The sequence below is a fragment of the Monomorium pharaonis genome, chromosome 2 (genome assembly GCF_013373865.1).
Source record: "Monomorium pharaonis isolate MP-MQ-018 chromosome 2, ASM1337386v2, whole genome shotgun sequence".
Classification (NCBI taxonomy): Eukaryota; Metazoa; Arthropoda; class Insecta; order Hymenoptera; family Formicidae; genus Monomorium; species Monomorium pharaonis.
The window spans coordinates 22,932,588-22,945,659 of record NC_050468.1 but is presented as its reverse complement, the minus strand read 5'-3'; the positions used below and the strand labels follow the sequence as shown (position 1 = coordinate 22,945,659).

Below are 13,072 nucleotides of genomic sequence, written 5' to 3'. Positions count from 1 at the left end.
GAATTTCCTACTAAAATATAAAAATATAGTATGAAAAAAATTAGTTTTGTTTATTTTTACGTTTAATTTATGACAAATAATGTCCATTATTGAACTTTATTTAACTCAAAATATTACAAATTTTATCTTTAAAAAATAGTCATTGTTATTCAGTTTTTTAAAATATAATAACGCATATAACTTTTTAAGATACAACGCATATGTAATTTCAAAAATTAAACCAAAATATATGAGATGCTAACTTATATGTAATTTATTCTAAAAAACACTTTGAGATACAATCAACAGTTATTACGTATCAATTCATGCTGTTATGTATGTACAATGTTCCTCATGCGTGTAGCCTATTTTTATTTCTCTCATTGCAAAACTAATATAACTAATCAATAACATTCACATAAAAGGGATAAATAGTATTGCTTCCCTTAATTGGAACACATATTAATAAATTGTGTTATTATATGAATATCATTTACAACAGTGCCGTTCAAAATTTATAGTTTTAGACTTGAAATTGAAATGCGTTGATATTCGTGCATATCCATTGCTGTTTTAATTTTCATAATTTTCTCATAATATGAGAACTTGGTTTAAGAGACAGACTAATTTGAGATAAGTTTTAATGTCTTTAAAAATATATTATTAATATTGTATTATAAGATTATTCTTAATCTAAATTATATATGTAATTACAAAAGTACATAAACATGTAATATACATATAATTTTATATGTATAATTTAAGTATACATAACTAGTATATAAATGTTATATAGTTGTAACAAAACAAAAAAGGTATTAACAAAATTTTTTATAATTTCAAACTAATCTCATCCTTTATCGAATCATCGTCCGCTACGAAAGAGCTATAAAGTGGGAAGAATGACAAATGAACGTGATACATTTCAATTTTAGGCTCAAAACTACAAATCATAAACATTGATTTACAACAAAAATAGAAGCAAAAATAAAAACAAAAAAATTGCATTATTTTCATAAAAATCACAATACGGAGATACATATTTTAACACACACTGGAATACATAACTTTATTTGACATCATATATTTTACTGCATTTTTAATATCTAAAAAAGACTCGTGTTTTATTTTATAAATTGAAAGTTAACAGCAATGCTGAACGATTATTACTTTAAGTATAATAAAATATTTTGTCTAACGTCTTATCTAACGTCGATCCTTAAACAAATTGGGCACAAAAGAGCGCTGTGGTTGAAAACCATAGTTTGATTGCCATCCAACGTTGGTTCCAATGTTGGTTCCAACATTATTGGCGCCTCCTTGCCAATTAGTCGATGATGGTATCTTTTTATTCATATCGTTTAAAGATAACCAACGGGAGTCATTTACGTTCGGATTATTGTTATTTTGGCATAGCGACTTTGCTGGAAATGTTTGCGACTTGTTTTGCCAATTGTCTTTAGATTTTGCCCAAGAATTTCCTTTGTCAGCTTCTCTGGACCAATTGATCGATGATGCAGCTTGATTATCGTTCATCCATCTGTCCTGCAACCCAAGATTACCTTCATCACCCCAGGGATCCCGAGCGTCTTCCGGAAGATCATTCCAATCGTCTTTGTCTCCTTGATTCCATTCGTTAGACTGTGGCTGTTCCCATCGTGGTTTATTTGTATTCATCCAAGGTTCCTTGTTGCGACTATTTAGGCTTTCTTTGCTTCGATTCCAATTATCATCACCAATTCCTGATCTGGATGGACCAGGCCATCTATTGTCCGAAGTCTGCCATTGTTCTTTCATATTCGGTTTTGCATTCCATGAATTTCCATGAGATGAGGACTCTCTAACATCCCAGGGCTTATCTTGGTTAGTCGGTTTACGATATCTATCATTATCAGACAAAGCTTGCCAATTTTCGCTCGTTGTTGGTTGTCTCTCATTACGCCAAACATTTTCCGATCTTTCATTCATAGACCGTTGCCAAGTGCTGCTCTGTTCAATAGCAGCACCTCGACTTGGTATATCCCATTCATCCGCAAATCTATTTGGTGAACCTTGGCGTCTTGGAGGAGATAGTTGGCGTCTTGGAGGAGATAGTTGACGCCTTGGAGGGGATAGTTGTCGCCTTGAAGGGGATTGCTGTCGCCTTACGGGCGAAGTACCCCGTACCGATACTCGATGTGGCGAAAAGTGTCTCATGGGAGGCGACTGATGTCGCGATGCAATCATATCTCTTGATCTTGACGGAGACATCATTCTGCCCATAGGCGACAAAGGTCTTCTTTCCGAAGATAATTGTCTCACGGATGAGTCATACTCCATGGACGACACTTGTCGTCTCGGTGGAGATAACTGTGGCCTTGGCGGCGACATATGCCGTCTAATAGGTGACATTGATCGGCCTGATGTTTGCATTGGTCGCCTTGGCGGAGACATTGTTCGATTAAGCGGTGAGAACGAATGTCTAGATGGCGTAGGCATTTCATGAATTCTATCATTAGAAGGAGATACCATTATTCTTAGTGGCGATATTGGCCGTCTCTGAGAATATTCTCGAGGAGGTGTAGATTCATGTACTTGATATGACCTATCTGGGGAAAGATGTCTCCTGGGCGACGAGCTTGGGCGTCTTGGTGGTGATAGTAACGGACGCTTGTCCATTGAAAATCTATCCGATGGTGATGCTCGTTGTCTAAACGATAAATCCTGCCTTTTCATAGGAGAGGTAGGTTTTCTCATAGAACTTGTGTTGTTCCAACGATTTCCATCAAAACTTTTATTCCTATTCCAGGAATTATCTTGGTTTTGTTGTCTATTTCTGTTGTCAAATGTTTTTTGAGAGAATTCCGTTCTATTATTGTTGGATTTAAACTTTTTTGATACCGGCATTACCATATTTGGCTCTAGTGGTTGTAAGTTGTGATATTTTTTAAATTTCGGCTTATTATCTTCAGTTTCTAAGTATTCTTTGTTTGCTGTAGTAATAACAATATCCTGAGCACGAGTTTCTTGCACAAATCGTCCTTTCAAAAGAGGATCGTCATCAAGCTCTTTCCTTACTGAACCCTTTGGCTCAGGCTCAGGTGGCGCGATGCGATCCCACACTGAACGCGGCAATTGAGTCTGAAGTTTGTTAGTTTGGTCGAGAACTAAGCTCAACACATTTTTTAATTCCTTAGCGGTCGTTGCATCAACCGTGGGAGATGGACCGCTCAATTTTTCTTTGGCTGCTTCAAGAATTTCTCGACTCTCATTTACCTTCTGTATTAGATCTGTGTCAATTCGGTTACTCAACAATTTTTCTCTTAAATCAACTTGTTCTTTATTTTCCCTTGCTTTTTTCTCAAATAATGGATTGATACGAAGTGCTGAGTTTTCATGAAACCAATTCTTTTTCTTAGCTGTAACATCTGATTAATAAAAAATCGATTAGATATGTGTATGTATAATATCAAATAATGTCTATTAGTTTTATATCACCAAACTTACCCTGCTGCCCTGATTTAAATCCAGGTTTTTCGTTTTTCTTAGGCACTTTTTTTATTTCTATAATATCGGGCGAATGGTCCCGCTTTAATTTTATCATTTTACCCTTTGCTGGTGAACCCTTTGCTGGTGAACCCTTTGTTGGTGAACCCTTTATTGGTGAACTTGAACCAGTTTTTACTGCTTTAGTTATTTTCTTTGCAAGCAACGTTTTAGTTTTTTCAACAAGTTCAGGTTTCGCTAACGGATTTTTTCTTATTCGTGCCTCAGCATTTTCAAATTTATCATTATTGACTTTCTTTTCTAAAGTTTTTGTGTTGGCTAACGATTTGCTTTCTTCCTCCAGCATCTTGATGAACCACGGTTGCGTAAGCCTATGCATGAGTCTTCGTTCCATTTGGATAACTACTTCGAAATGAGATCCAGTAGGCAATGTATCAACGACACATGCTCGAACTGGCATGAATGGATGACCGAGCCCTTGTTCTATAGGCCGCGCTAGTTCTAATATTGCTCGAACCGATTGTTTTGTCAACGTAGTGACCATTACAATACGTCGAAGAGAAGTAATTTTTCTTAAGCATGTCATAACTTCAATAGCTAAAAGATATCATAACTTTAGAGTTTTATAATCGTAAGATATATTGTGACTGAAAGTATTGATTAATTGCCAATACTACAAATAATATTAATGATTAACAAAAATCAATTTTGCGTACCTCTACCCATATTGGTGCCCGCATTGACTATACAATAAGTCGTACGAGTTTTATTGTATAAATCACGCGCAGAATTTAGTTTATTTACAACTTCAGATGGAGATCCCATTATGAACGATGCATTGTATATATGATTTATTTCACACGTCATTTCAGCTTCTTCTACTTCCGAAGGTGAATCAACTCCTATCACTTCTCGACATTTCTGTTATAATGCAATATGTTCATTATTCGTTCATTGATTTGTCTAACATTGCGTTTATGTGTATACATAACGCATGTTACAATATGTGAAAACGCCTCATTTGAATTGTTTAATAATGCGTTTACTTACATATATTTTATGTAAGTTATATAAGTACTTACAGATGCTATTGTAAGTCCAATTACACCAATTCCACAACCGATTTCAAGTACTGTAATTTTTTTCGAGGGTTCAAGCAGGTCTGAGACTGCTTTTACTACATTCCACGCACCTGCAGCATTACACCAAAAGTTTGTCTTTGGCGCAAGCTGCACTTTCAGATTACCCACAGTTTCGTCTAGAGCTTCTGCTCCCACTAAGAATGTCGTAACGACTTTATCATCGCGTCTGAAACGAATGCAGTGAGACATGCAAATTTCTGCTATCTGATTTCGGTTAATTTATTTTCTCTTTTTTGGAAAGTTCTTACTTGTTCAATGATTTGCAATAGAGAGATTTGACGTTACAATTCTTTCCAGGACCAGACTCATATGTCTGTTTTAAACGATCCATAGTACTACGACTAATATTTTTTCCAGTTGCAAAGAGCATGAGTTCATCCTTGCTATTGCAACGTACTAACAAGCACAACCACTGTTGCTTGTTATCTTGATCAACATCTTTTTTTGTGTCAATATCCATAGATATGTCCAATGGATCAGAAGAAATCGTGTCTTCAGTTACAGTTGTTTGAAGAAAATCTTCAAATATCTATATACCAATATATCGGTATTATATCCCTGGCATAACTTATCTCTAAGTTAGTATAAGCTGTGCCTTTTTGCATTTAAGGAAATATATATATATATATATATATATATACACACACACACGCACGAGATATTTCGAAATTAACGAATCAAAATACTACAGAAAACAAATCTCAAAAAATTAAGTAAATTTGTAATCATTCGTAAATACTTATTTTAAAAGGTAGTTTTTGAGATATAAAAACTTAAAACTAATTAATCAGAAAATACATTTAGATGACTATATGTTCAGCTATTATACAATTACAAATATCATCAAGTAGAGTTCATAGACTGACTAAATATAGTTTGTGATTGGTAACTTTAAAATAAAAAAATTACGATTTGAAATAAAAATTTATAAATTATTTTATTTTTGTAATTTTTATACTATAATATCTTGATTCGCGAATTTGTGGAGCACCTTATATATGTGTTTATATACATATGTATATATGATATGTGTTTATATAGAGATTATATATATATATATAGATATATATATATATAGATATATATTAGAATAATTTAATTGTAAAAATATAATATCAGTCATGCAGATTTATCATAAATTATGTTGCGTTTTTGCACCATAAATTGTTTTTATCATTTCACCATTTTGTTTGTAATTTATTATTATTATATTAAAAAAGATTATTTTTATAAATATGTTAAATAATATATTAGATAATTCTTTTATGTTTACATATGTAAACTTGTTTTTATTATTAAAGTAATCATTTTGTGTTTATTACTTGTATCATATTATACATATTTATATTAGTCATTTAAATCATAATGTTTATCAAACTGCAATGCTCCATTTTCCTTGGATATATGTATAATTCCATCTTCAGACATTATCTGCATTCTATATAAATATAAGTAATCCTTAGTATCAATATGTGCTATGCATATGTATTAATAGCCATAGTTTTCTCTCTCTTTTCTCCAAAAAGTAAATTCTTATTCATTTGGTGTAATAATGTAATATAAGTATCAAGAGGCGTATGATATTTAATTTATTGAACTTACCGTTCAATATCGAATAATATTGTGCTTTGTATGTTTTAATATATTTATCTTTTATACATTTATAATTTTTATTTTAAGCATTGCTTTATTTATTAAAAGAAAGTTATGTATCGTCCATAATGGAAATTTCTATCAAGTGGTTTATTATATTGCAGCTATTGTAATGAGCTTTCCTTTTCTATTTCTTTTTTTTTCTTTTGTTATTTTATGCATATATGTTTAATATATAATTTATCATATGCGTATTTTCTTATTTATTATTCTTATTGCTTGGTTATCAACCGTAAATGCAATCATTCTATTGCACGTAATTAGATTTCCATAAAGGCTTCCTTTTTATATATATATTATTTATATATATTCATATACACGTGTACGCGTGCGCGCACACACACACATATATGAATATAAATACACTGTATATATATATATATATATATGTGTGTATATACTTTCTATTAATATATATATATATACTTTTATAGTACATGATACAAATTCAATATTCACCTTTGCATTTTGTCATATAAGTGGGTTTTATTACGTGTGACTATTAAAATTGTATAACTTTTTAAACTAATCATCTTATTTAAATAATTTTTTATGGTATAAATTATATACATTAAGATTTAAAAGGTAGAATTATTTGTATTTGTTGTATATATCTGATGTTATTGTTCATAATTATTCAGATTTCCAGTTTTTACAAGATATTTGAATGAATATGTATATGTTCAAGAGCTAAATACTTAGCAAATTTTTTAGAATAAACATAAATTACATTCATATGTAACAAATATGTATAGATTAATAAGAGTTTTCATTTTATACAAAAATATATAGAAAAAAAAATTTTTTGTAATAAATTTACCTTGACTGCTGTTAATACAAAAGCAGGAAATGAAAATTCATTTACATTATCGGTACTACCAGCTCCTATTCCAATTGGTTCAAGTTGCCAGAATGTTTGAGAATTATTACTTATAGAAGAATCTGGATCGCTTTCTTGTTTTATAGATTCCTGTTTGTATTTTTTTCTGCCTACACACACACACACACACACACAAACATATATATATATATCATATTAAAGATATATTTTACAATATATTAACAAATGTCTTTATTCTATTTAATTGTTTATATTTGCAATTTCTTTTATATAAAAAATCAATATAGAACATTGTAATATTGTATGTATACATAGAAATAAAAGTTATTTATCCCTGCCAAAAATAAATTATGTTGCATCTATATTATATGCAATTTGTTGCAAAAATTGTTTTAATATATTAATACTGCGGTAGATATAAGTATTAATGTTAAATACATGTAATCTATGAATTATTTTTTATATTTCTATATTAAAAAATATAGAAAGTATATAAGAAATCGTATACTTATTATATACTGTTATAATATATACTATATAAAATAAAAATTTATGGTTATTATCAAATGTACAAACTTACCAATTTTTTGTATGCTTTGTTCGATAACATATAACTATACTTGAAACAAAAATTATAATGTAAAACATTTTCAAGATACTTTTCGTACTTACATTGAAACTTCCATCTATTAGTATTTGGTTTTTTTAATGAACAACGTCGAATTGGATCTATTTTACAAATAGGTGATCCTTCTATTTTCTCTATTCTTTCTAACCATTTCTCATAAGAAGGATAAGACACTATTAACACTCGAGCTAATTTCGAAAGTCTTTCTCTTAAAAGATCATTTTTCTCTGCAAGCTGGTAAAAAAATCATGTATAATGGTGTCTTACAAATTTTAACATATTTTACAAAAAAATTTAAGCTAAACTAATATACCTTTATTTCATACCACTTTTCTTCTACTTCTTCTTCGATCACTGTTACCTCATCTTTTTCTTCCTCTTGTTCTTCTCTTTCTTTTGTAAACAAATCTGATTGATTAGTTTCTTTCATACACTGATCCACACCAAAAGTTTCAGGATCTAATTCAATGTTCTCTATCACATCCAAATGGTGCATTACATCTTCATCTGTTACCTCTTTCTGTCCATCAAACTCATCTAAGTTAATATCAGCAGTGAAATCAGTATCATTGTTCAATTCTTGATCACATTCCATTCTTACAGGAGTCAATTTATTTGTGTCGTTATCATCAGATTTTATATTATCTGTAATATAAGCGTTTTATATTATTATATATATTTTATATTATACAAGAAATGCTACACATAAATTCATGCTTTTGATATTGAAAGATTGTTATAGTTTCAATACCTTCGTATTTTATTTGAGCAAAATTATTATATTCTCTATTACAATAATCAAACACAAATTATAGATTGCAGTAATATTTGTTTGAATGTATATTTCATACAAGTATTAATTACAAAGTTTGCTGAGTTTACATTAAGCTAAGCCTCAAACTGAATTTTGATTGTGAGCCAATCATTTGATTAAACTATTATCAAATTAAACTTTTTGTGAGTTAAACTGTAAAGTAAAATTTCAATGTTATATATTTCAAATGATACGGTGCTGTCTAAAGGCAATATTTTCTTCTTTAAAAAGAATGTTAAAGAAAAAAGGTACATGCTTCATTGGACAACTCTGAAAGTTGAACTAAATAAAAACAATTATCCAGTCACAGTATAGTGTAAAATGTATACAAATGTACTCTCTCTACAAATCTCTCTCTCTCTCTCTCTCTCTCTCTCTCTCTCTCTCTCATCAATTCTTTATAGAAATTATAGTCTTTACTTGATATATGATAACATGGGAATGTTTATATTAAAATAATTTATTTTTAAGAAACATATCAAAGGGAAAAACATGTTTGCAATTAACTAATGTTTATAAAGATAAACAATTAATATAAAAAATCCTCAACACTTTAATAAATTTAAATGACACTTAGAAAGAGATTGGTAACTGATTTCAATTAGACTGATTTTAATTCATCGTATAACATACATATATTCAACCACAAAATTGAAACCACAATATAGCAAAAATACTTGCAACATTCACAAAGTTTAGTTTGATAAAACTTTGAATGCACATCTGTGAGGAATAGCTTGTCTCTAGGTTCAGCTCGAAATTTGATAATAGATTTATTCTTTTCCCATATCTTAAGACTGAACTTCTTGAATAATTTTTTTTCAAGTTTCTTTGGTAAAAGGCTAATGAGCCAATACAGGATCTTGGTGTATAAATCTTTCTATTTGATTACAATGAATATAAATAAATAGATGTTTCAATCTGTCATCAGATCATCTTCCGTATTAAATCACGAATTTAAATTACATATTTTGGGGACGGAACTAAATTACACATTAAAATGAATATCCTCTTTACTCATGTGTGTGTGTGTATATCGGCAATTAGTGGGACGTTCATAGGATTGTGTAAATTATCCTTTTGTAACTCATCGCACTGTTTTTCCTTGGAGTCCAAAATTTAATGAGTTTAATTTTTTTTCTTTTTGTAGAGAAACAGAGGAGAGAATCATACAAAAAGTTCAATTTTTGCATGTGGAAAAAGAACTAATGTAGACCTTGCTTATATATGTTTAATATATTTTGGTTCTGCAATAGCATGGTTAAAAGTGCAGGTTTCTTAGATTTTTTCTTTTTCGAATCAACAACAAAAAATTTGATCGTAAATAACTGATTTCTAGTTTTAAAATCAAGTGCCAAAAAAAGAAAAAAATTGGCATTAATGACTTATGCAGCAAAAATGACTATTTTACACCAGTTTTAGGTTAGTCTATACAACTTAGGATCGGTTGTTCCAACTTCTTGGTAAATTTACTTATCAGGTAAATATATGTTTGTTTGTATTTATTTAAGAAAAGAAATGTGAGGATAGACACATGCTTACCTGGTAGGTAAGTTTACCAAGAAGTTGGAACAACCGACCCTTATAAATAACTTATAAACAAGTAAATGTTAAACTTTTATTAGTATACGTACAAGGTTTAATTTAATTCGTAATGCTATTTTCTTATCAAATTAGAAAATTAATAATACAAATTTTATTACGATTTTACATAAGACTCCAGGATAAACAAAAAATTAAATAAAGATAAAAAAATTAAATAACGTTTAGTCTGAAAATTATATTCAAATTTTACAAAGATATTCAAACGTAATAATAGAACAATTAGTAAAATTAAAAAAATTTTTTATATTTTGAAATGTGATACGTACATTCTTCCGCCCATGCGATAACGTGGTTGAATACCAAATATAAAAACTAGAAGATTACTGGAGATGTTAGTAATTTTCTAGTAACTTTTATGTTTGGCATTGCAACTCGGATCATAAACACAAGAGATGCAGCGTTTCATTTAACGCTCGCAATACTCACAATACTCGTACAAGCATTATTTGTCTGTTTAATATTATATAAACAATTATTCTTGTTTATATTATTATTCAAATTCATCCTAGATATTATTAAAATATTTTCAATAGCATTGTAAGCGTTAAGATCCACAATAGGTGTAATAAGGCCGGATCTACAATAGATGTAGTAAGCCTTAAGCCCTAAGGAATTAACCAATTATATTCGTTTATTCTTCTCATATTCGATTATAATTGGTCAATTTCTTATGGCATAAGACTTACTACACCTATTGTAGATCCGGGCTAAACCTCAAGCAATACGAAATTAACCAATAACAGTTAAATGTAAGAATAATCAAATAAGGTATTTTATATTCACATAGTGATGTCATTACTCAATGATTAAAAGGAACGCATAAGTGAGAATATGCTCAGTACTTTAATGTGAGACTCAGTAAAGCACAAGGTCTTAAAATCGCTCAGATTGTGGGTATAAACTCAGTTCAATCTCACTTGTGAGAATGCAAAAGGAACGTACATTCAACTAAGTTATGACGTCACAAGTGAGAATTATCTGAGTTTTCATGTAAATGGAAAGCAGCAATTAATTGGGCTGCGTTCCGATATTCACTGCCAGTACTGAAAATCTATAATGTGACATAAACTACAGATTTTCAGTAGTGGCAGTGAATATTGGAACGCAGCCTTGATCAATTCCTTATGGCTTAAAGCTTACTACACCCATTATAGATTGGATCCTAAAAGAGGAATGCACTCAAGTTTTAAGAAATATGTTCCAATTTGCATATAAAACTTTATGTTACAAAAGTTACTTTTAAAAAGCAACTCAAAAAGTAAATCATTACAATTTCTATTACTTTTTCAACAAACTTATTATCTCTTTTTTTAGAGTAACACCCAATTATCTATATCACTGATCAACTAATTTAACAAGAGATGATTTTAATTATTGATCAGACATAATGCTTTATTTTAAAATTTGCTTATGCATGTGTATCATACATATATATTGGACATATATAATGGTAAAAATATCAATTTGATTGTTACAAATAAATATATATAGTATTGTTGCCATTTCGTTACCAAAAAAGTAACTGTAACGGTAATGGCATAACAAGAGTTTAGAAACTTTCTTATTAGTAACAAAATCTTACCAGCATAAGTCTCAGGATCTTGCTGCATCACAATATCCGACTCTGGACAAGTTACAACTTCTGTCTGTTCTGACTCTTGCATTGTTTCAGATGTCTCTGTTTCCTCCATGCATTCATCTATTACCTCATAATGCTCTTCTTTGTTTGCAAGTACCTCAGTATCCTCTACAAAACATCAAATCGCAAATGGTAAAAATTACTATAAATGATTATAATGATAAGTTAATAAATGAGCATCTTCGGAATATTCCATTTCATTGAAATTTCGTTAAATTAAAATTTGCAATTAACTTCCGATAGTGTACAGTTGTAGCTTGAAACATTTACCCGTCAGCAAGGAATCGTCCATGGCTCCAATTCGAGCGGAAACACAAAGTCGAACAGAGCAACACTTGCGAAAGGTGTTTATCGTCTTTGAGTAGTATCAATTAAACAACCATACGTATGACGTAATGCAGTGACTGGCAAAAGAAATACGGAAGAATTGATCGTGGCTGTAGAATTAGCAGCGACAGCAGCAGCAGTAACACGTTAATAATGGCTTAACGTGTACGTCTTCGACTATTCACTTGTTTACGAGGGGCAATTCTTACCATTTATTTGTCAGATCTGTTATAAAAGACTGACGTTAAAGCAAGACGCGCCTCCACCGCAATCTCGTTTTCGGCTTCCGCTTGTGATGTTCTCACTTCGCAGTGCTTCGTGGTGCTTCACAGTACTTCTTATCGAACCATATATCGCGAAATATGAATGAATATGTAGGCCTATTTTTTGTTGCCGTATACTACGTTCACTGCGTTCAACCATCAGCACTATTAGATACGAGACGGATAGACGATCAAACGTAGGACAAAAAAGAAGAAGAGATAGAAAGTACAAAAGGAGCAATTGCAAAGTGCAAAGAACACTCGTTAACGATTTGCGCTCAACTATGCGGCATGGATGCGTTCTTAAAAGCACCTAAATATAACTTTATTCGAATAACTGAGGCCGGTATTCATAGTCAAATCTTATTTCAAGATCGTCTCAAGCAATGTCTTAAGATGCTAATACGGCTCTGTGATTGGTTGATGGCATCTTAAGACAGTACTTAAGATGATCTTAAATATAAGACCCGACTATGAATACCGGCCTGAGAGTTGTCATTAAATTAATAAAATTAAGAAAAAATATGCTAAGGCTGGTATTCATAGTTAAGTCTTATATTTAAGATCGTCTTAAGTACGGTCTTAATATGCTATCAACCAATCACAGAGCCGTATTAACATCTTAAGACATTACTTGAGACGATCTTAAAATAAGATTCGACTATGAATACCGGCCTAAATAATTGCTGCTTTCC

General features: G+C 30.6%; 1 protein-coding gene across 3 annotated transcripts; it reads right to left on the bottom strand.

The window, feature by feature from the left end:
• Nucleotides 1-66: 66 nt before the first annotated feature.
• Nucleotides 67-12,649, bottom strand: LOC105837725. 3 transcript variants are annotated; one of them, XM_012682761.3, is made up of 11 exons: nt 12,324-12,642; nt 12,058-12,191; nt 11,731-11,895; nt 8,043-8,374; nt 7,774-7,963; nt 7,081-7,250; nt 4,856-5,136; nt 4,548-4,773; nt 4,182-4,386; nt 3,466-4,062; nt 67-3,386 (listed from the first exon to the last, which is right to left on the bottom strand). In XM_012682761.3, the coding sequence occupies exons 2-11, from the start codon at nt 12,077-12,079 to the stop codon at nt 1,186-1,188; spliced, it is 4,389 nt and encodes a 1,462-aa protein (XP_012538215.1). In that variant the 5' UTR covers nt 12,080-12,191; nt 12,324-12,642; the 3' UTR covers nt 67-1,185. The 3 variants fall into 3 exon arrangements, with proteins under 3 accessions (XP_012538215.1, XP_036139310.1, XP_036139309.1); XM_036283417.1 differs by lacking the exon at nt 12,058-12,191 and having other exon boundaries at nt 12,324-12,649; XM_036283416.1 differs by lacking the exon at nt 12,324-12,642 and having other exon boundaries at nt 12,058-12,317.
• Between the last annotated feature and the right edge of the window lie 423 nt (nt 12,650-13,072).

Bases quoted from the DNA above. Each gene is read 5' to 3' on its own strand.
- LOC105837725 (XM_012682761.3), bottom strand. From the start codon at position 12,079: ATGGACGATTCCTTGCTGACGG. The intron at 7,251-7,773 runs GTAAGTACGAAA...GTGTGTGTGTAG, and splicing joins TAATAGATGGAAGTTTCAAT to GCAGAAAAAAATACAAACAG. The intron at 5,137-7,080 runs GTAAATTTATTA...ATTGGTATATAG, and splicing joins TTGTATTAACAGCAGTCAAG to ATATTTGAAGATTTTCTTCA.